The sequence below is a fragment of the Schistocerca nitens genome, chromosome 3, assembly GCF_023898315.1.
Source record: "Schistocerca nitens isolate TAMUIC-IGC-003100 chromosome 3, iqSchNite1.1, whole genome shotgun sequence".
Classification (NCBI taxonomy): Eukaryota; Metazoa; Arthropoda; class Insecta; order Orthoptera; family Acrididae; genus Schistocerca; species Schistocerca nitens.
This window is the reverse complement of record NC_064616.1, coordinates 694,007,676-694,031,239: the sequence shown is the minus strand read 5'-3', so window position 1 is coordinate 694,031,239 and position 23,564 is coordinate 694,007,676. Positions and strand designations below refer to the sequence as shown.

The 23,564-nt window shown below is 42.1% G+C and overlaps 1 protein-coding gene and 1 pseudogene across 6 annotated transcripts in view; one reads left to right on the top strand and one right to left on the bottom strand.

Moving 5' to 3' along the window:
- Nucleotides 1-23,564, top strand: part of LOC126248661 (rho GTPase-activating protein 190) — a 325,162-nt gene that overhangs the window by 153,419 nt on the left and 148,179 nt on the right. For all 6 annotated transcript variants that reach the window (XM_049949876.1, XM_049949875.1, XM_049949878.1 and 3 more), the window contains one exon: nt 7,288-7,496. In XM_049949876.1, the coding sequence (XP_049805833.1) occupies nt 7,288-7,496 (209 nt within the window). The remainder of the gene's footprint in view (nt 1-7,287; nt 7,497-23,564) is intronic.
- On the bottom strand, nt 18,106-18,223 carry LOC126250406 (5S ribosomal RNA; annotated as a pseudogene).

Genomic DNA, 23,564 nt, shown 5'->3' with positions numbered 1-23,564 from the left:
AAAGCTTTTATTCTCTTCTTGTCCAAACTAGTTATCGTCCATGTTTCACTTCCATACATGGCTACGCTCCATACAAATACTTTCAGAGACAACTTCCTGACACCTAAATCAATACTCGATGTTAACAAATTTCTCTTCTTCAGAAACGCTTTCCTTGCCATTGCCAGTCTACATTTGATATCCTCTCTACTTCGACCACCATCAGTTATTTTGCTCCCCAAATAGCAAAACTCCTTTACTACTTTAAGTGTCTCATTTCCTAATCTGATTCCCTCAGCATCATAAGACTTAATTCGACTACATTCCATTAGCCTCGTTTTGCTTTTGTTGATGTTCATATTATACCCTCCTTTCATGACACTGTCCATTCCGTTCAACTGCTCTTCCAAGTCCTTTGCTGTCTCTGACAGAATTATAATGTCATCGGCGAACCTCAAAGTTTTTATTTCCTCTCCCTGGATTTTAATACCTACTCCGAATTTTTCTTTTGTTTCCTTCACTGCTTGCTCCATATACAAATTGAATAACATCGGGCATAGGCTACAACCCTGTCTTCACTCCCTTCCCAACCACTGCTTCCCTTTCGTGCCCCTCGACTCTTATAACTGCCATCTGGTTTCTGTACAAATTGTAAATAGCCTTTCACTCCCTGTATTTTACCCCTGCCACCTTCAGAATTTGAAAGAGAGTATTCCAGTCAACATTGTCAAAAGCTTTCTCTAAGTCTACAAATGATAGAAACGTAGGTTTGCCTTTCCTTAATCTAGCTTCTAAGATAAGTTGTAGGGTCAGTATTGCCTCACGTGTTCCAACATTTCTACGGAATCCAAACTGATCTTCCCCGAGGTCAGCTTCTACCAGTTTTTCCATTCGTCTGTAGAGAATACGCATTAGTATTTTGCATCCATGACTTATTAGACTGATTGTTCGGTAATTTTAACATCTGTCAGCACCTGCTTTCTTTGGAACCGGAATTATTATATTCTTCTTGAAGTCTGAGGGTATTTCGCCTGTCTCATACATCTTGCTCACCAGATGGTAGAGTTTTGTCAGGACTGGCTCTCCCAAGGCTGTCAGTAATTCTAATGGAATGTTGTCTACTCCCGGGGCCTTGTTTCGACTCAGGTCTTTCAGTGCTCTGTCAAACTCTTCACGCAGTATCGTATCTCCCATTTCATCTTCATCTATATCCTCTTCCATTTCCATAATATTGTCCCCAAGTACATTGCCCTTGTATAGGCCCTCTATATACTCCCTCCACCTTTCTGCTTTCCCTTCTTTGCTTAGAACTGGGTTTCCATCTGAGCTCTTGATATTCATACAAGTGGTTCTCTGTTCTCCAAAGGTCTCTTTAATTTTCCTGTATGCAGTATCTGTCTTACCCCTAGTGAGATAACCCTCTACATCCTTACATTTGTCCTCTATCCATCCCTGCTTAGCCATTTTGCACTTCCTGTCAATCTTGTTTTTGAGACGTTTGTATTCCTTTTTGCCTGCTTCACTTACTGCATTTTTATATTTTCTCCTTTCATCAATTAAATTCAGTATTTCTTCTGTTACCCAAGGATTTCTATTAGCCCTAGTCTTTTTACCTACTATGTCCTCTGCTGCCTTCACTACTTCATCTCTCAAAGCTACCCATTCTTCTTCTACTGTATTTCTTTCCCCCATTCCTGTCAATTGTTCCCTTATGCTCTCCCTGAAACTGTGTACAACCTCTGGTTCTTTCAGTTTATCCAGGTCCCATCTCCTTAAATTCCGACCTTTTCGCAGTTTCTTCAGTTTTAATCTACAGTTCATAACCAATAGATTGTGATCAGAGTCCACATCTGCCCCTGGAAATGTCTTACAATTTAAAACCTGGTTCCTATCTCTGTCTTACCATTATGTAATCTATCTGAAACCTGTCAGTATCTCCAGGCTTCTTCCATGTATACAACCTTCTTTCATGATTCTTGAACCAAGTGTTAGTTATGATTAAGTTATGCTCTGTGCAAAATTCTACCAGGCGGCTTCCTCTTTCATTTCGTACCCCCAATCCATATTCACCTACTACGTTTCCTTCTCTCACTTTTCCTACTACCGAATTCCAGTCACCCATGACTATTAAATTTTCGTCTCCCTTCACTATCTGAATAATTTCTTTTATTTCATCATACATTTCTTCAATTACTTCGTCATCTGCAGAGCTAATTGGCATATAAACTTGTACTACTGTGGTAGGCATTGGCTTTGTGTGTATCTTGGCCACAGTAATGCGTTCACTATGCTGTTTGTAGTAGCTTACCCACACTCCTATTTTTTTATTCATTATTAAACCTACTCCTGCATTACCCCTGTTTGATTTTGTATTTATGACCCTGTATTCACCTGTCCAGAAGTCTTGTTCCTGCTGCCACCGAACTTCACTAATTCCCACTATATCTAACTTTAACCTACCCATTTCCCTTTTTAAATTTTCTAACCTACCTGCCCGATTAAGGGATCTGACATTCCACGCTCCGATCCGTAGAACGCCAGTTTTCTTTCTCCTGATAACGACGTCCTCTTGAGTAGTCCCCGCTCAGAGATCCGAATGGGGGACTATTTTACCTCTGGAATATTTTACCCAAGAGGATGCCATCATCATTTAATCATCCAGTAAAGCTGCATGCCCTCAGGAAAAATTACGGCCGTAGTTTCCCCTTGCTTTCAGCCGTTCACAGTACCAGCACTGCAAGGCTGTTTTGGTTAATGTTATAAGGCCAGATCAGTCAATCATCCAGACTGTTGCCCCTGCAACTTCTGAAAAGGCTGCTGCCCCTCTTCAGGAACTACATGTTTGTCTGGCCTCTCAACAGATACCCCTCCGTTGTGGTTGCACCTATGGTACGGCTATCTGTATCGATGAGGCACGCAAGCCTCCCCACCAACGGCAAGGTCCATGGCTCTGGGGGGGGGGGGGGGGGGGAGACTGTCATTAAAATTGTATAATATGTGATTCATGTAATTCTGTACTTCATGGGCATTTATATTGATAAAAACCTTAACTGCAAGTTATGTGTTATAGGTCTTAACACATTGCATAACGGCTGTTGTGCCGCAGTTATTTTTCAGTTGTCGGTGATTTTCATAAGACGTGCGCAGAATGAGTGTGCCATCTTTATTTGAACATAGTTGCACTTACCAGTGTCTGATGCTGATGAAACTTGGAAGACATGTTTGTATGATGTTCTAATATTCTTGAAAGGTGTGATACCTCTGGAAACACATGCCTTTACATAACAGTACTTCACAAAACTGGCAATAGTGTCCTGTTTCACTTCCTTTACGATGTGCTGCACAAACTCTGTGAGGTCATGCTGGAAATTTCTTTTTTCCACTTTCCACAATAGTCTGAATAGTATGTTATTTCATGTTCCCTGACAATCGACCAGGTGGATCCTTAGCAGGTGCTTGTTTTGTAGGTCAGATTGCTTCAGTTTCCTCCACAGTTGCGGCACCAACTTGTTGATCACTTGTCTAGGCTCTTGCAACTTTTTTTAGGTACATTTTATGTATTTTTTGTTTATCTGGATTAACGTTTCTGTACGCTTTGTATGTGTTAAACAAAGCACAATTGATTAGAAACAAAACTACTTTCTTTGTCAATTTTTTGGTTTTAAGCATTCTCCCACAATATGAAATATATTGATCAGCTCTATCCATGCCTTTCTTAAATTTTTTGTACATCACAATGCATTTTGGTTTTCTGTACACTTTCCCCTTGCTGTAGGTTTTTTTGTCCCCCCTCCCCTCCCCGCCCTTCACGTGTATGTACGCATTGTGGATTGTTTTATCATTCTCACCTCCCTTATATCTTTCCATACCTGCAGCAAAATGTCACCTTGTCTTTGAAATGTAGTGTCACCTTTCTTTAGCGATTTGGCTTCTGTTTGTAGACATTGAGGTAGACCTCTGTTGATTTGGATTGTATGACAAACTCTTGTTTTCCTTTCTGGAAGTGTTTTGGCAATAGCTTACTATTGTAATAATTTTCTTGATAAACATGGTACCACATGCTAATGTGAGGTGAAAGTACAGAGAGAATAGTGTCTTGAAGCTTTTTTTATTTCCCCAGTGTGTATTTCTAGATTGGAGATATAGCCACTTACACTTTCACAAACCATACGAACAAGCAAACCATATCTGATAAGTTTTTCTGTATTATATGTGCATGATGTCATTGATTCATCAAGAGAAATCACCTGTTCAGGTTTCTATACGGTCTTAAATTTATCTTGTTGGTAACTTAAGCACAGGTTCAATTTTGTAGAGAGTGTTTTCCTGACCATTCTGTAAGGAATTGTCGTTGAAAAGTCACAATTTCCATATCTGCTCAAATCAATTTCTGTTCATTAGCTTGCCAAAAATTGGTGTCTCTATTAGAGGATCTATTGACCAGTAGTCCTTCAGATAACCTGTAGGCTGGTTGCTGCATTTATTCAATTAGTTACAGTTATATACTAACCAATATGTTCCACATTATAGAGAGATATCACAGTTATGATCCATGGAACATGTTAATAAATAAATAAGAAAAAGTGCTCTGCAATTTCTCAGGGCATAATGTTGCAAAGAAATATGAAATGGAACGAGCATGTGAGAACTGTGGTAGGGATGGTGGATGGTGAATGGTCGACTTAGTTTTATTGGGAGAATTTTAGGAAAGAATGGTTCACCTGTAAAGGAGACCACATTAGGACACTGGTGCAACCTAGTCTTGAGTACTGCTCGAATGTTTGGGATTCGTATCAGGTTGGATCGAAGGCAGACATCGAAGCTATTCAGAGGCAGGCAGCTAGATTTGTTACTGGTAGGTTCAGGCAACACGTGTTACAGAGATGCTTCAGGCATTCAAATGGGAATCCCTGGATGGAAGGCGACATTCTTTTCGAGAATTTAGAGAACCAGCATTTGAAGCTGACTGCCAAATGATTCTACTGCTACCAACATACACCGCGAGTAAGGACCACGAAGCTAAGATACGAGAAATGAGGGCACATATGGAGGTATATAAGCAGTCATTCTTCCTTCACCCTATTTGCAAGTGGAACAGGAAAAGAAATGACTAGAAATAGTACAGGATACCCTCTGCCATTCACAATATGGAGGCTTGTGGAGTATCGATGTAAATGTAGATTTGTGGAAGGTAGCAGGACTTCACGCCAATGAGGATAACAGGGATATTATTGCTCTGGCTGACTATTACCACCCTCAGATATGGAGGAGATAGTGTAACGGAAGAGGCTCTAGTTTGATGGTATTCTGTTTTTGAGGCATTGTTAAGTCTACACAGATCCATTCAAAACAAACATGTAGGCTACTGTAATTATCTGTCATTTAGCTGCCCAACTTTGTGCATGTACATCAACTAGTTCATTGAGTCAATTGGAAGTAATGGATCACTCTACCTATTACTTTGAGATTTATGTAACTTAAATTATTTTCTTGAAATGGAATAATAGTCTACGCAGATGAGGAATTGCAGGGCACAGTGATATCGTAACGTGACAGATTGGTGGCAATCTTTCTGCAGAGGGAATAGGAAAACTGTTACACCATTGTGACAAATATCTGTCACCATAGCAAGTACAGTGAGCAATATTCATGTAATATTTACTTATAACCCTTTCTGATATGTGAAACTGAATGGAAAAGAATAGCCTTTGTATGTGGTTTTAGAATTGTGTCATTGCAGAAGTAAGACTGTGTGGTAACAGGTGTAGGAGGGGCATTGAAATAAGTAATCCGTATTGTAAAATATCGAAACAGGAAGAGACATCTTGTATACTAAGATACTGCTTGCTATCAACCCTGATAATGAAGAAATGCTACAATTGAAATTTTTACTGCACACAATAATCCATAGATATCATTTGTAATATATGCATTGGTTTCCATAAATGAAAGAAAAATCATAAAATTCATAACAACTTAAATATTTATTTCCAGATATGATGAAACTTGGCCGTGTGTAGTACAAAATCAGCAAAACATGAAAACGTTTTTAGCTTGTAGTATATTTCAAATATGCAAAATAGATGTGCCAGTGATATACCACAAGGAACATCAGTACAGATTGTGATTATTCAGGGCAACAATACACCAAATACAATGATGTGTGTTGCTGTTACTGGTGGTACCTGTGAGCACCAAAGGAAGTGAATGTAGTTGTACTAGCTAACTTATATTCAACACATCAAGAATGTGGAGAGGACTTTGAGTAGCAGTATGCCTCTTTAGAGTATATTATGTGCAATTCAGGTCAAGACGTTGAGTTCGTAGCTACATGTGCAGAATAATTGCTGTTAGGAGTATTTATGAGATGAACTGTGTGTGATTGAGTATTCTGGCCCAATAGAAAATAAGTTATAATTTACTGCTGTGGCGTAAATACCCAAGCTTGAAGACAGCCCTCTCACAGTGATAATTCTACATAGAAAAAATGAATATATGTGCATCTACTTCAATGTATGGCACCTCACAAATGGACAATGCTTCGTGTAAAAGACATTCCTTTTGCATGTTTGGTAAATGATACAGAGCAAGATAGTTCAGTGGATAAGGCACTACACTCACATTTGGGAAGAGCATGATCCAGATCTCAATCTGGCCATCCAAATTTAGTTTTCCTATAATTTCCTGAAATATGCACCTAAATAATGGACTAGTTTGTTTGAAGTAACCACAGCTGATTTATATACCCCACTGATGTCCAGTTGTTTGTGTTTCACCTCAAATGACCTTAGTGTTGCCAAGGTGCTGAACTGTATCCTCCCTTGTTGCCTTTTCAGGTGAGTGATATTCATGTAATATTTACTTATATCCCTTTCTGATATGTGAAACTGAATGGAAATCCGTGAGCACATTTTCTTGATGATAAACCTGTGGTCTGAAATTTTTGACACAGGATGAACATTTAACCAACCGTCCAAGTTAGTGAGCAAAGCTAGTGAGGTTAGAAGATACCTGAGATCATGTCAGTTACTGCTGTATATTATTGAGGGATCACTATTTTGTGATTTTTCTCTAATTTATGGAAAGCAGTATATTTTAACCTTTTAATTTCGTCTTCATATGATATTCAGATATATTACTTTGTATAGTTTAGAAAATATCTTTCACATGGATGACATGTGGAGTTTATTTTTATAAGTCACTATTATGTATACCTGTTGTTATAACTACCTAACATCTGACGTTGTTTCATTGTGTGTAATCAATTATAATGTCAGTTTATGAGAAAGAATCTTTTTTATTTATCAGGAGTGGGTCAGAGATCTATGAAAGACTTCCTACAGATGCATCATTGGCAGATGATCTGAATGAACCTTTGTCATCAACATTCCCAGAAGACCGTTTACTTAGCCCTAGTGATGACAGTGAGATCTATTCCCATGTAGATATGTATGGAAGAGACAATGAACCTCTCCTTAAATCAAGAGAGACGAAGAATGCAGATAAATTGCAACAAGGTTAGTCAATCTATTACCTAATATAACAGCTGATGATGTATTGCCTAATTTATAGTTTTTAAATGAGTTAACTTATTTATTTGTTTAATGAGCACAGCATGTGTTCGATGGTCGTAGGATTTTAAGTAATGTCGGTGGAGCAGTGAAATGTAGACATTGTGAATGAGTTAATTTACTCTGTAAATGGCAGCAACTCTGCAGCAAACAATTTAATTTTTGTTCATAGAGGTAGGCACTGACATTATCTGCACAGACAATAAGTATGTATGGCGTAACCTGAAGTGCACATTATTGTTGTTGTTGTTATTATTATTATTATTATTATTATTATTATTATTATTCCAATTCTTTGTCCCAAGAGCAGGTAGAATTTTATATACGTAGTAGCCAGACAAGCAAACAAGCAAATCCCACAGGAGTAAAATGGGGTAAAAAATTATTCTGATGTAGGAAGAAGACTGGTGTCATGAGTAAAGTGAAAATAATGACACAGGTTAAAAGATTTATTTTTAATCACTAGTGTTACTTAAAGAAATTATCCAGTTGATATAAGGGAAACATTGACAAAAATCCACAGACAAAAGAAACAGTAGGATAATACAGGGTGTTTCAAAAATGACCGGTATATTTGAAACGGCAATAAAAACTAAACAAGCAGCGATAGAAATACACTGTTTGTTGCAATATGCTTGGGACAACAGTACATTTTCAGGCAGACAAACTTTCGAAATTACAGTAGTTACAATTTTCAACAACAGATGGCGCTGCGGTCTGGGAAACTCTATAGTACGATATTTTCCACATATCCACCATGCGTAGCAATAATATAGCGTAGTCTCTGAATGAAATTACCCGAAACCTTTGACAATGTGTCTGGCGGAATGGCTTCACATGCAGATGAGATGTACTGCTTCAGCTGTTCAATTGTTTCTGGATTCTGGCGGTACACCTGGTCTTTCAAGTGTCCCCACAGAAAGAAGTCACAGGGGTTCATGTCTGGCGAATAGGGAGGCCAATCCACGCCGCCTCCTGTATGTTTCGGATAACCCAAAGCAATCACACGATCATCGAAATATTCATTCAGGAAATTAAAGACGTCGGCCGTGCGATGTGGCCGGGCACCATCTTGCATAAACCACGAGGTGTTCGCAGTGTCGTCTAAGGCAGTTTGTACCGCCACAAATTCACGAAGAATGTCCAGATAGTGTGATGCAGTAATCGTTTCGGATCTGAAAAATGGGCCAATGATTCCTTTGGAAGAAATGGCGGCCCAGACCAGTGCTTTTTGAGGATGCAGGGACGATGGGACTGCAACATGGGGCTTTTCGGTTCCCCATATGCGCCAGTTCTGTTTATTGACGAAGCCGTCCAGGTAAAAATAAGCTTCGTCAGTAAACCAAATGCTGCCCACATGCATATCGCCGTCATCAATCCTGTGCACTATATCGTTAGCGAATGTCTCTCGTGCAGCAATGGTAGCGGCGCTGAGGGGTTGCCGCGTTTGAATTTTGTATGGATAGAGGTGTAAACTCTGGCGCATGAGACGATACGTGGACGTTGGTGTCATTTGGACCGCAGCTGCAACACGGCGAACGGAAACCCGAGGCCGCTGTTGGATCACCTGCTGCACTAGCTGCGCGTTGCCCTCTGTGGTTGCCGTACGCGGTCGCCCTACCTTTCCAGCACGTTCATCCGTCAAGTTCCCAGTCCGTTGAAATTTTTCAAACAGATCCTTTATTGTATCGCTTTTGGGTCCTTTGGTTACATTAAACCTCCGTTGAAAACTTCGTCTTGTTGCAACAACACTGCGTTCTAGGCGGTGGAATTCCAACACCAGAAAAATCCTCTGTTCTAAGGAATAAACCATGTTGTCTACAGCACACTTGCACATTGTGAACAGCACACGCTTACAGCAGAAAGACGACGTACAGAATGGCGCACCCACAGACTGCGTTGTCTTCTATATCTTTCACATCACTTGCAGCGCCATCTGTTGTTGAAAATTACTGTAATTTCGAAAGTTTGTCCGCCTGAAAATGTACTGTTGTCCCAAGCATATTGCAACAAACGGTGTATTTCTATCGCTGCTCGTTTAGGTTTTATTGCCGTTTCAAATATACCGGTCATTTTTGAAACACCCTGTATATTCTGTGAGGATGCTTAAAAAATTAAGAGGAGATTGGGAGGTAACACTAAAATTAAAGCAGTCCTCTTTTCAGAAACTTGTTCCTTAATGACCTCTGTGTCAGTAAGATCCATTCTTTCTTCTCGCATTAGTTTCATGTAAGTTCAGAATCATAAATTAAACAAATTGTATGTCATGTTTCCAAAGGTATAAAGTTTTAAGCAGTTCTGAAATGTTTGCATGGAATAAAATGCAACTTAAAATATGGTGCAACAGAAGTGCAGTATAACCCCACTTTTACATTCCTGGAATTAAAATTTTCCCACTGTTCACAACATTTTTTATTGTTCCTGTTAAATTTCTGGTCTCCACAATGCTAATTCACACCCAATTTTGCATCAACGTATTTATAATTTTCCTGTGATTTAGGCTTTATGAAAAAATGTTTGTGGAAAAAAACTGACATAAAATGACACTGGCATGATCTTGGCCGTCAAGTAGTCCTTACAGACACTATGTGGCTAAGTTTTTTGACACCAGGGTGCTCTACTTAGTGGATTTAAACCAATAAACATGTAGAAAGTTGGATCAATTTGTGCCGTACCTCCTGCCACTGCGTTGTGGCTGTTAGGAGTAACTAGGTTCGTACAAATAAAGGTATCATGACTACTCACAACAATTTCCAAACTGTATATACAGTGCATGCACAGTTTTGTGATTGTTGTAATCATCACACCTCTGTGAAACCATATTTAGTGTGTTTCGTCTTTTGGCCGCTTGTAGCGCTAGTTGACACCTTCATTCAGTTTGAACTGCTCAGATGTCTTTGGGTTAAACACAGCACAAAGACATATATTCTCATGCCGAGCAAAACATGTTTCAGGAATTTATTCTTGTTGTTAAGTTTTATATATATATATATATATATATATATATATATATATATATATATATATATATATATATATATTAATTTTTTTTTTTTTTTGTATACACAAAAAGACTTGGATGTGTGTGGTTTTCTACATAACTGAGGAAGCAGAGTACCAGATAACCTCAAATAGATGACTACAGTTGAAGAGATGCAGATCAACACTTTTGCAAACACCACATAAAATACTTACGTGTATATTTGCACTGGATATTGAGAAAATTTTTTCGAAACACACGAAAAATATGTAACTGATGCAGTGTTTCATTATTTAAATAATGAATGACAGCTGTAGGCGTTCCAAAAACATCATAATGACATGAAATTGAGTCAAACGTTTCTGCTTCCCAGTTACCAGTTTCCATTATATCAGCAGTTTTTATTAGATGATAAACCATTGTTAGATAATAAACATGTCCATGATGCGTATTATGTGCAAATATATAAAATGCGAAAATGCAAGGGGGCATCCTATTCATAACTTTTACAGTTTAAAATGTTATTGCCACATTTTACCTTTTCCTGCATTTTACACCATTTTTTTGAAGTCCCTTCAAAAGTATAAAAGTGGGGTTTCACTTTATGTATTCTTAGAACATGAATGTGTTCTGTCTGGTGTCAGAAAGTGTGGAAGTCAAATGCACACCAGAGGGTATGGACCTGGATACCCACTAGGTGTCTCTGTGCTCCGGTGCGCATCTGCGCTGCGAGCCTCACTGTGTGAGTGTGCCACTCTCGATACCACATGAAGTCCGCTGACAGTTGCATTCCCTGTGGTCATGTATTTAGGCGGCTGCGCGGCACTACCCTGGCAGTCTGGTATTTGCCGTAGCTCACGTGTGCATCTCGGCCGTACTGTTTTCCAGTTCCATGTGTTGAGATACATACTTTCATCGTTTAGTGTGTTCCTGTGTTGTTGTTGTCTTGCCGTGTTCATCACCTCAATCCTTGCCTGCTTGCTTGCTTACCTGCCTCATGTTGTGTTCTAGTCGGTCGTAGTGTCTGTTGTCTCCTACTTGTTCATCTGTCGTGTCTGTTCATTGTTAGCGATTCCTCCAGCAGCTCCCCCACCTGGCTGCTTCGCGTCTCCATTCTCAGAAATGCACTGGTTGCTCGCAGCTATAATATTGGCGATGAGCTAAATGGTTCAGTAGCATGGAGGCTAAGTTCGTCTGTCTCCTGGAGCAACAGCAGCAGCTCATGCAGCAGCAGCAGCAGCAGCAGTGCTAGTTAGATGCCTTACAGCTATCATTGCAGTTGCTGATGGACAAACTCACGGCATGGGCATGGGATGCCCTACCACGCCAGCTCCTGGGTGTTACGGTTTCTGATGCTTCCCAATGTGCGCCGTTATTTCTGCCCTTTAACGATGCTAAGGAAGACTGGGAAACATACTTGCATAATCTGAAACAACATTTCACAGCATCAGGTCATGGATGACTCCCTACAGCAGTCGTTATTGTTGTCCTGGGCATCACCAGACACATTCTTTCTGCTCCGCAAGTTGGAACCTTTGTCAGACCCCATGGCTCTCTCCTTTAAAGAGATATGGGTGCTGCTGACTAACTACTATTCCAGCGATACCATGTCATGGCGTCTTAGCTTGAGTTCCACCAATGTTGAGATTCCCCCCTTCTTAGGAGCCACCGGTCGCTCCTTGTTGGCGGTCGTGTGAGTTACTTCTGTCTTGCCCACAGTGCTTTTCTGCACACTCTGTCAGAAAGCTGGCCATCTCCGGTCTGTCTGTCACAGCTGCTCAACCCTCTCCCGCCCTTCACCCATGGGGCATCAGGATACCGTGCACATGCTGCAATCAGTCGTCACACTGGACACCCCATTGATTTGGAAGTTGTTCCTCATGCTCCACATTTTTGATGTGGACATTTGTTTCCAGATCGTTATGGGGGCCATCGTCTCCTCCATCAGTCTGGCGACATTTATACACCTGGGTTCCCTGGAGCTGTCTCCCACCTCTCGGTGACTGGTCGCGTACGGTGATGCTTCTATCACTCTCTGTGGGCAGTTCTCGGTCTGGGCCACCTATAAACATGTTCCCTGGCTCCTCACCCTACTGGTGATTGACCATCCCTTGGCTTCAAACATGTTTGGACTTGATGCTTTCACACTGTTTGGCTTTTCAATTTCTGACAAAGTTAAGGTCATTTCCTTTGCTGCCCATTCCAGAAACTCAATTATCTGTGCTCGCCCTAAGCCTCTCTGTTTCAGTCTGACTTAAGGTGTGCTTCGGACTCCCAGGTGCACATTGCTCTCCGGCCAGATACTCAGCCACAGTTCTTCCAGGCTTGATCTATTCCGGTGGCGTTACGTCCAGCAGTCAAGCAAGAGCTCGATTGACTGCAGGCTGCTGGCATCATCGAGCCCCCTGAAAGCCAGTGCTTGGGTGACCCCATTATTGGTGATCAGGAAACCCAATGACTCCCTTCGCCTATGTGGAGATTTCAGAGTTACAATCAATGCACAGTCCCTGGTTGACACTTATCCCATTCACGGCAGGAAGACCTTCTCACCAAACTTGGGTGCAGGGAGTACTTCTCTAAGATCAACCTGGCAGAGGCTTACCCATAGATGAGGAATCCCATAACATTGTTGTCATCAGCACGCCTTTCGGCTTATGTAAATACAAGCACCTTCTATTTGGTATTTCCTCGGTACCAGTACCTGGAGCAGTTCACCACAGCCCATACCGGCATGTGTCAGTTATCTCTTTGACATCTTGGTCACTGGCCACACACGCCGCAAGCATTTGCAAAACCTCGGTACCTTCCATCATGCCACACAGGCCGCAGGCTTATGTTGTGGGCTCAGTAAAGACTGCATTTGTCTGTCGGATCGCAACGTCGCGGCCATCAACTCCCTTGCCCGCTCCAAGGATTTATCTGACCTCCATGTTTTTTTGGGCAAGGGTAACTACTACTTAAAGTTTTTACCCCAGGCTGCTATCGTTGCACAGCCCCTAAATCACTTGCATCACAAAGGGGTGCCTTTCAGCTGGACTCCTGCCTTTGATCAAGCTTTTCTCCACTTGGAAATTTTGCTCAAGTCTTCCCCTTGCCTGATTCCTTTTGCTTTCTCTCCAGACCGCCCCTTGGTTGTGGCGGCCGATGCTTCAGCCTATGGTATTGGGGCAGTCCTGGCTCACAGGAATGAGGATGGATCAGAACAATCCATTGCATAAACTTCCAAGACACTGTCCCCAGCACAGAGGAGTTATTGTCAGATTGAGAAAGAGGTTCTGGCAATTGTGTTTGCCATGCCATTCAAAAGTTTCATATCTACCTGTTTGGGACAAAGGTCACTATCCTCACTCATCGCAAGCCTTTGGTTACCCTATTCGTCCCCCCCCTCCACACACACACACACACACACACACACACACACACACACACACACACACACACACTCTCTCTCTCTGTCTCTCTGTCTCTCTCTCTCTCTCTCTCTCTCTCTCTCTCTCTCTCTCTCCTCGCAGAGTGAACTGCTCAGTGTCTAAAATGCTGGGTGCTGTTCTTACGCAATTACACTTATGCTATCCGATAGAAGTCCACCTCTCCTCTTAACACTCCACTGCAGATGCCTTGTCATGTCTCCCCTTAGGCCCTGATCCCAAGTTCGACCAGCAGGAAATCCTCTGCTTTCACATTGATGCGGCCCTCCAGGATACACTGGACAGATTTCCTGTCACGGCTGCACAGGTCGCCTCTGCCACACGCCAGGACCCCATTCTGTGACAGGTTCTCCGCTACATATCCCGTGTTGACACATCTATCTGACTCGCCAGTTGAAAACTGAATTCAGCCCCTGGTGGCACCTCTCACACAGGTTCTCGGTTGTGGCAGGTGTCCTTCTGTTGGCCGCGGAGGCTGACGCCCATCAGGTGATCATCCCACCTGATTTGCGCCACCGCATCCTATGCTGGCTACACCACAGACACTGGGGCGTGTCCCAAATGAAGGCGTTGGCTCGCCAGCATGTCTACTGGCCAGGCATTGATGGTGACATCAAACACTTGGTCCTTTGGTGCACGGTGTGTGCGTGTCACCAGGCCAGCCCTTCACAATCATTTGCACCCTGGCCCACACCTCGCCAGCCCTGGGACCACATCCATCTCGATTTTGTGGACCCGTTCTTGAGGTCGGTGTGGTTACTAATTGCGAATGTATACCCCAGATGGTTCAAATGGCGTCCACCATGACTGATGCCACACTCACGACCTTGGCTCAGGGTCTCGCCATTGAAGGCTTGCCTCGTACCTAGCCCTCCAATAATGGCCCCAATTCACGGCAGCCTCCTTCCACACATTCTGTGAGGCCAACGGTATCAAACACGTCCGCAACCCTCCGTTCCATCTGTCCGCCAATGGCACAGCAGGCAGACTGGTCAGGACTTTTAAACAACAGCTGACGAAAGCGGTCGAATCCTCTGCCACCACGTCAGTCCTCACCTTGTTCCTGAGCACTTATTACACCACACCGATTGATGCTCATAGTCCGGCCGAACCCCATCATGGGCAGCAACCATGGACCATATTTCATCTGCTGGCGCCATCGTTTTCTGAGCCCTGCTTCCGAACCTTGCAGCGCTACACCCTGGGCAGGACCATGTGGGCTCAATCGGGGACAAAGCTGCTTGGACTCCTACCACAGCAGTCGCAGCCCATGAGCGGCGTGTGACATTGTTCCAGACACAGAAGGGGCTTGCGTGCCGCCACCATAACCAACTCCAGCCTCGTATCCCTTCGTGGAACCTCGCGTCCTCCAACCCCTCACCTCCTCCTGGTGTGCACAAGGCCCTCGAGTCAGCCCCACTGCCAATTGTCGCCATCTCCCCGAAGGCACGCCAACATCTCTTCCCACATCCACAAGGATCGGAGGTGCCGTGCTATGCCCTGCCCTCTGGTGACGTTTTGATACATTCCACAGACTGCCCTCCCAACCCGCCAATGGCAGTTGACTTCACAGGGTCTCCCTCTGTTCCCTCCTTCCGCCCACCATGGCACCATCTGGGGATTTCTGCCTCTGTCCATAGGTTTCGGAAGATGCTGAAGTTGAATGCACTACAGATGGTATGGACCTGAATATCCACTAGGGGTCTCTGTGCTCCGGCACACGCCTGAGCTGAGAGTGCGCCACTGTCCATACCACATGAAGTCCATAGCCAATCGCGTTTCCCATGGCCATGTATTTAGGCGGCCACGACGTGCTGCCCTGACAGTCTGGTACCAGCCTTAGATCTCATGTGCATCTCTGTCGTACTGCATTTCAGTTCCGTATGTTGGGATACATATTGTCGTTTGGAGTGTTCCTGCGTTGTTGTTGTCTCGCCCTGTTTATCACCACAGTTCTTGCTTGCTTGCCTCGTGTTCTGTCCTGGTCAGTCATAGTGCATTATCCCCTACTTGTTCATCTGTCCTGTCTGTTCCTTGTTAGCAGTAACTCCAGCGGCTCCCCCTCCTGGCGGCTTCACGTCTCCATTCTCTGCCATGCACTGCTCGCCGGTCGCTCGCAACTATAACATTCTGCATTTCATTGACAAGCCTAATGATGGTACCATCTCTCAATGGTTCTACATCTACATCTACATCTACATCCATACTGCGCAAGCCACCTGACGGTGTGTGGCGGAGGGTACCTTGAATACCTCTATCGGTTCTCCCTTCTATTCCAGTCTTGTATTGTTCATGGAAAGAAAGATTGTCTGTATGCCTCTGTGTGGGCTCTAAACTCTGTGATTTTATCCTCATGGTCTCTTCGCAAGATATATGTAGGAGGGAGCAATATACTGCTTGACTCCTTGGTGAAGGTATGTTCTCGAAACTTTAACAAAATTCTACAACTGATCACGTTAGAGATATAGGTCTATAGTTCTGCACATGTGTTCGGTGTCCCTTCTTGAAAACGGGGATGACCTGTGCCATTTTCCAATCTTTTGGAATGCTACGCTCTGCCAGAGACCTACAGTACACCAATGCAAGAAGGGGGGCAACTTCCTTCGCGTGCTCTGTGTAAAATCGAACTGGTATCCCATCAGGTCCAGCAGCCTTTCCTGTTTTGAGAGATTTTAATTGTTTTTCTATCCCTCTGACATCTATTTCGATGTCTACCATTTTGTCATCTGTGCGACAATCTAGAGAAGGAACTACAGGGCAGTCTTCCTCTGTGAAACAGCTTTGGAAAAAGACATTTAGTATTTCGGCCTTTAGTCTGTCATCCTCTGTTTCAATACCATTTTGGTCACAGAGTGTCTGGACATTTTGTTTTGATCCACCTACCGCTTTGACATAAGACCAGAATTTCTTAGGTTTTTCTGCCAAGTCAGTACATAGAATTTTACTTTCGAATTCATTGAACGCCTCTCACATAGCCCTCCTCACACTACATTTCGCTTCGTGCAATTTTTGTTTGTCTGCAAGGCTTTGGCTGTGTTTTACGTTTGCTGTGAAGTTCCCTTTGCTTCAGTAGCAGTTTTCAAACTCTGTTTTTGTACCACAGTGGCTCTTTTACATCTCTTACAATCTTGCGTGGCACATACTCTTCTAATGCATATTGTACGATGGTTTTGAACTTTGTCCATTGATCCTCAAAACTGTCTGTACTTGAGATAAAACTTTTGTGTTGAGCTGTCAAGTACTCTGAAATCTGCTTTTTGTCACAGAAAAATCTTCCTACCTTTAATAATATTTTTATTTACGACTGAAATCATTGATGCTGTAACCGCTTTATGATCGCTGATTCCCTGTTCTGCATTAACTGTTTCAAATAGTTCGGGTCTATTCATCACCAGAAGGTCTAATATGTTACCGCCATGAGTCAGTTCTCTGTTTAACTGTTCAAGGTAGTTTTCCGATAATGCACTTAAAAAAATTTCACTGGATTGTTTGTCCCTGCCACCCGTTATAAACGTTTGAGTCTCCCAGTCTATATCTGGTAAATTAAAATCTCCACCCAAAACTACAAAAAGGTCGGGAAATCTACTCCATATATTTTCCAAATTATCCTTCAGGTGTTCTGCCACAACAGGGGGCCTATAGAGACATCCAATTACCATGTTTGAACCTGCTTTAACTGTGACCTTCACCCAAATTATTTCACATTTCTTATCTCCGTCAATTTCCTTTGATACTATTGCACTTTTTATCGCTATAAATACACTTCCCCCTTCACTGTTCAGCCTGTCTCCGTGATATAAATTCCAGTCTGAGTTTAGAATTTCATTACCGTTTACATCTGGTTTCAGCCAACTTTCCGTCCTTAGTACTATGTGGGCATTATGACCATTTATTAATGAGAGCAGTTCTGGGACCTTTCTATAGACGCTTCTGCATTTTACTATTTGCACTCCGTCTTCCGGCCACAAGTGGCCCATTGGGACCATCCGACCGCCGTGTCATCCTCAGACTAGGATGCGGATAGAAGGGGCGTGTGGTCAGCACACCGCTCTCCCGGCCGTTACGATGGTTGTTTTGACCGGAGCCGCTATTATTCAGTCGAGTAGCTCCTCAATTTGCATCATGAGGCTGACTGCACCCCGTAAAATGGCAACAGCGCATGGCGACCCGGATGGTCACCCATGTAAGTGCCGGCCACGCCCGGCAGCACTTAACTTCGGTGATCTGACGGGAACCGGTGTACCCACTGCGGCAAGGCCGTTGCCAGTTTACTATTACCACATTAATATTGTCATTCCCTGTTGCGTTTTGCCTACTGCTACCTTGTCGCGTCTCAGGAGTCGTCTTGTCGGGCCTAGGGAGGGAATTCTCTAACCTAAAAAACCCACATGTGCACTCCACACATACTCCACTACCCTTGTAGCCGCTTCCTGCGTGCAGTGCACGCTTGACCTGTTCAGGGGGGGCCTACATTTCTACACCCGATAGTGGATGTCGAGACATTTTCACCCCAGATATCTGCAGGATCATCTGAGCCTCTATTTTAAGCCTTCCACTCGGCTCCAAACCAGAGGACCGCAATCGGTTCTGGGAATGATACTACAAATAGTTAGCTCAGATTCCACCCTGCGAGCAAGGCTTTCCGCCTTGACCAACTCCGCCAACCGCCCGAACGAACTGAAGATGACCTCTGAACCCAGACGGCAGGAGTCATTGGTGCTGACATGAGCAACACTTTTGCAGTCGGTTGCGTCCAGTGCTTTCTGTTGCCGTCGGCAGGACCACCTCCTCATCTCGGATGAGACCCCCCGGCAAGCAGACAGAGTGAACACTGGACTCCTTCCTCGACCTTTCTCCTATTTCCCTTAAGGGCTCCATCACCCGCCTAACATTGGCGCTTCCAATCACTAATAAACCCCTCCCCTCCCGTGTGCCTGCTTGGACCTTGCTGAAGGAGTGGCCACATGTCCACTCACAGGCAGAGCGGGTGATACCACACAGCCAGCCTCCACATTGACCCTCCGCCTCGTACGACACGAACGCCGTTGAACCCGCTTGTCCCCTTGGGGAGAGGGTGGCCCAACCGCGCCCAGTACCCGCGAAGATGGCTCGGCAGCAGGGACCGTGGGTGAAGCGTGTAACACCTGGGGTGTACAATGTGATGCACCAGACTCCCCACAGCTGCTACACTCCTGAAGACAGCTAACCGCGGCCATCAGCACGCTCAGCTGTTCGCGAACAGTGGCCAGCTCCTTCTGCGTTCGTACACAGCAGTCACACATCCTATCCATACTAAGAAATCAACAATTTACTGTAGAGAGTTAAGTAATCGACTTTTAACTAGACTGCAAATTCACTAAAGGCGACTGGCTGACTAAACTGTGGTTACTAAACACTTCTTGTTGGAAACAATGGAAATAAGCATGAACTGTCTCTGGACTGTATTCAAAACAAACATGAAATCTATGGAACACTATTACTAGTACTCAAAAATTAAAGCTTCCTAAAAGCAAAAACACATGGAAAAAGAAGTGACAAGTAAGAAAAACACAGTTAATACTTAAATTTACGTAGTTTGCTGCACAGGAGATGTGAAGCAGACGGCAGTTACGACGACACTGGTCAAAGGTTAAATAACAGTATAAATTGTGTATAGTAAGAAGAAATCTTATACCTCACATAAGAGCTTTCTTTGTGCGCATGCAACTTAAGTAACTTGCCTGAAAGAAAACATACATTGATAGGCACCAAGAAATAGTTAATTTGGAAATGCAGGGAAAAAGAGAGAGAGAGGAGAGAATTAGTAGGTTCAGATAGTTGTAGGTTACAGTAGTCATGCAAAGGTGAAAAGATTTGGAAAAGTTAGGCTAGTGTGGAGAGCTGCATCATCAAACCAGTCTTCGGTCTGAAAATCCCAACAATTCATCTGAAGTCGTGGCAGGTATAACTTTGTTGTTACATGTCGAGAGACTGAAGAAAAAATGTTAGATTTTCATTATGCACCCTGTATTCTGCCGTAATGAATAAAACAATGAAAATGCCCATTGATTCTGAGAACCGAAGGTGAGTTTTCACTGCAAGTAAAAGTTGAGAAGCCATTGTATAAAAACCACAGATACGAAATTTGAATAAAGAAAACCAAAAATATATCTGAGGTGCTGCATGACATTGAAATTCAGTCCACCTGTTAGAAATCAGATTGACCAATACACACAGCTAGTGTAAGTAAGAAACAGCAACAGAATACAAAGTAATAGAGGAAATCTGAAGTAAAAGTGCAAAAAAAGCAGAAGAAGAAAATAAAAGTGGTATTTTGTTGAAATAATTGAGTGCATATTAGTAGACGAATGACTTGCATAGACAATTATAAATGCAACACACAGCTACTGTTCATTTACTTTTACTGTCAGAACTGAACCATTTTTTATCTAGTTAGTGAATAATGCAGTCGGACACAAAATATGTTTTAAAATGTTTCATTTTAGTGCCGTAACTGGTTTCGGACTACCATGCTCATCTTCATATGGCTAATATTTTCAGTTACATAGATTTTTTGATCAAAAACATGTTGTATGTTCCTGCAATAAGTTCCAGTAGATGATGATGTCTTTTGATGTGGTCCATATGGTTTTTCAGGTTGATGCACGTGTTGCTGAACTGCAAACAGCACACACAGTGTAAATAAATTATTGTGGCACACTTATATATTCTTAATGTCAGTGTTGAGCATCATGTATGTGCTGTACACTGGACATTTGTCCTTACAATACATGCCAGTAACAGTGACACTAATGTGATATGTAAGTCACTGAAGTGACATCAAATTGAAAGACTTGCACCCAGTCATTGAGCTACATGAAATTGGTCCGCAGCTCATGGTCATGCAGTAGCATTCTCGCTTGCCACGCCCGGGTTCCCGGGTTCGATTCCTGGTGAGGTCAGGGATTTTCTCTGCCTCGTGATGACTGGGTGTTGTGTGCTGTCCTTAGGTTAGTTAGATTTAAGTAGTTCTAAGTTCTAGGGGACTGATGACCATAGATGGTAAGTCCCATAGTGCTCAGAGCCATTTGAACCATTTGAACATGAAAGTGTGTATATATGCAGTGACAGTAAGCTATGCATTAATTATGCATCTTGGTACATGAAAGAAATTTAAGGGTAAAGCTGGTCAACCTATACTATGTACCATTGTTCACAGTGGTTATGTATTATTTATTGAACTCCAAATGAAGTTTACTCAAGTTTTATCACCACCAATTTCAGTTTTACTTAGTGAAAACTTTGGCACATTGCTATTCTTACATGATGGTGCTTTGCACCAAAATCTTCCTTTCCTTTTTCTTCAAGTTCCAAGTTCCATGTTGTACTGGCTTTTATTGTTAACTGTTAATGTAATTTTCCATGAAAACAATGTATTGTGCTTCAGTGCTCTCTGTACTGTGTCAAATGGCAGAGCTTGTAAGTTGCAAAGATTATTAAGATACTTTTTACAAACATTTGTAGTAAATACCATTAGAAATCTCTCCTATAAAAAAAAGGTAACACTCTTTGTGGATCAAAAATGTGCTTGCATTACTAATGGTGGTGATCGTTTGTCTTCTAAACGGTTGTAGTCAGTTGGGTTATGCTTGGTGTCATAATTGTACTTCAACCCTAGATATAGATTTCTCTTTTAGTTGTCGTTTAAACAATTCTTTGTTATAATTCATTCCTTATGTGTGAGCCTCTGTAATGGTAGTTTTATTACTTAGAGTCCCGTGTCTGCCTCAACCTGCTTACCCGCTAGTGGTCACAGCCTACTATGTCAGTCACTAGTGAATTCAACCAAGAAATGTTTAACTATCAATTCTTCGCAGAATTTATGGATGCATTTCAACTCAGAATTTTTAAATATAAATTTTGTAGTTAAACTCAACAGTCACATAATTGAAAATGTTTCATTCATCATAAATATAATGGATTAAGCATACAGCACCTCTACTGTTTAGGTATCTTACAGTTGGTATTATAAAAGGAAAAGCATACCTCAGAGTGTAATTATAACAGAATTGAACAAGAATCATATTTTTGTGCAGTATTAGAATCTTTCAACAGATTCAGTAACTTATCATGGCATAGAAGACATTTTTAAGAATGACATTTCTTGTTATATTTAAATTCCAGTCAAAAACTTCATCATCAAAATATGAGATACAGAATAAAGCAGCAAATTAATTTTTCTCTGTTTTGCGGCCAGTTCCCTAATTTCAGTGTCATACCTGCTGCCTCCTCTAAAACGTCAGTAATAGATAATCAATGTGGGCAGTGTGGTGTAATGTTTACTTATTTCTGGTAGGTGATATTATGGGTTTGTCAGGTTCAGTAAGTAATGTCCAGGAATATCTGAGATCAGCCTCATATCTGAGATCAGCCTCTGTAAATACCTTCAGTGACATTGATACAACATCCACTTCATGAGTAAAACGTAACAACCACTATGAAACTTTTAAAATGAAATAATAAATGCAGTTCTTATAATAATATAATAGCACAATTAGTTAAGGAGTATTGTTATGAGTTTAGCAATGGTGTATCGAATAAGCAAAAGTTAGTAACCTTCCATGTAAACTTGTTCTCAAAGTTTGCAGTTGTGTTTATTTCATGAGATCTGTGTGAGTGACTCTGTTATGCCTCAGGAAAAGTCACAGAATTTTAACAGGAAACCTCTCTGTGATGCTCTCACACACATCAAATGAGTCAGTAATGAAAGGCGCTATTCTTCTTCGTGTCTTTTCTGTTCATTGTAACTAATAAAGGTCCAAGACTGGCAAGCAGTATTTGAGAAGACATATGAGTGGTTTAGTAAGCTGATGGGTTATTCTGCATAACATTACTTTACCTTTCTATTCATAGATATTTATCAGTTGTCCAGTAAATAATCAACAATTATGTAATCAAATTATAATGGATCTTGCTGCCCATTTATATGTTGTGCTTTAAATTTGTTTGTATTGAGACTGAACTTCCAGTCGCTGCAATAGTCAGTCAGTCAGTCAGTCTTCTGCATATAAAATCTATCACTTTTACTTTCCAATAAATGACTGCATTGCCCATGAAGAGCCTTACAAAACTGGCAATGTAACCCTCATCTCACACACACACGCACACACACACACACACACACACACACACACACACACACTGGGTGGTCAGAAAATGTCTGAAACGCTTGTTGTGATGTTGTAGGGCAGATTGTACTGAGACATAAATGTTAAGAAAAAATGTAATATGATGCGCCGTTTCAGAGTTATTTAGCATTGAAGTTAGCCAATAACGTCGTTGCGCTCACGAATTCAAGTTTCTGCTAACCAAACAAAGCACTCGTTAGGTAACACCGCCCCTGGCAGGCTGCTTGAAAGTGAGCGCACGACACCCCAATTGGCTAACTTCTATGCTAAATAACTCGGAAACGCCGCAACGTATCGCATGCTACTCTGGAGTAATCCAGAACATATTTTTTTCTGATAATTTCTGCTTGTTCAGAATGACATGCCTAGTTCTATTTGCTAGAAAGTCATTGATCCTATCACAGATGTGTTCTTGATATTCCATAATATCTTATTTTGT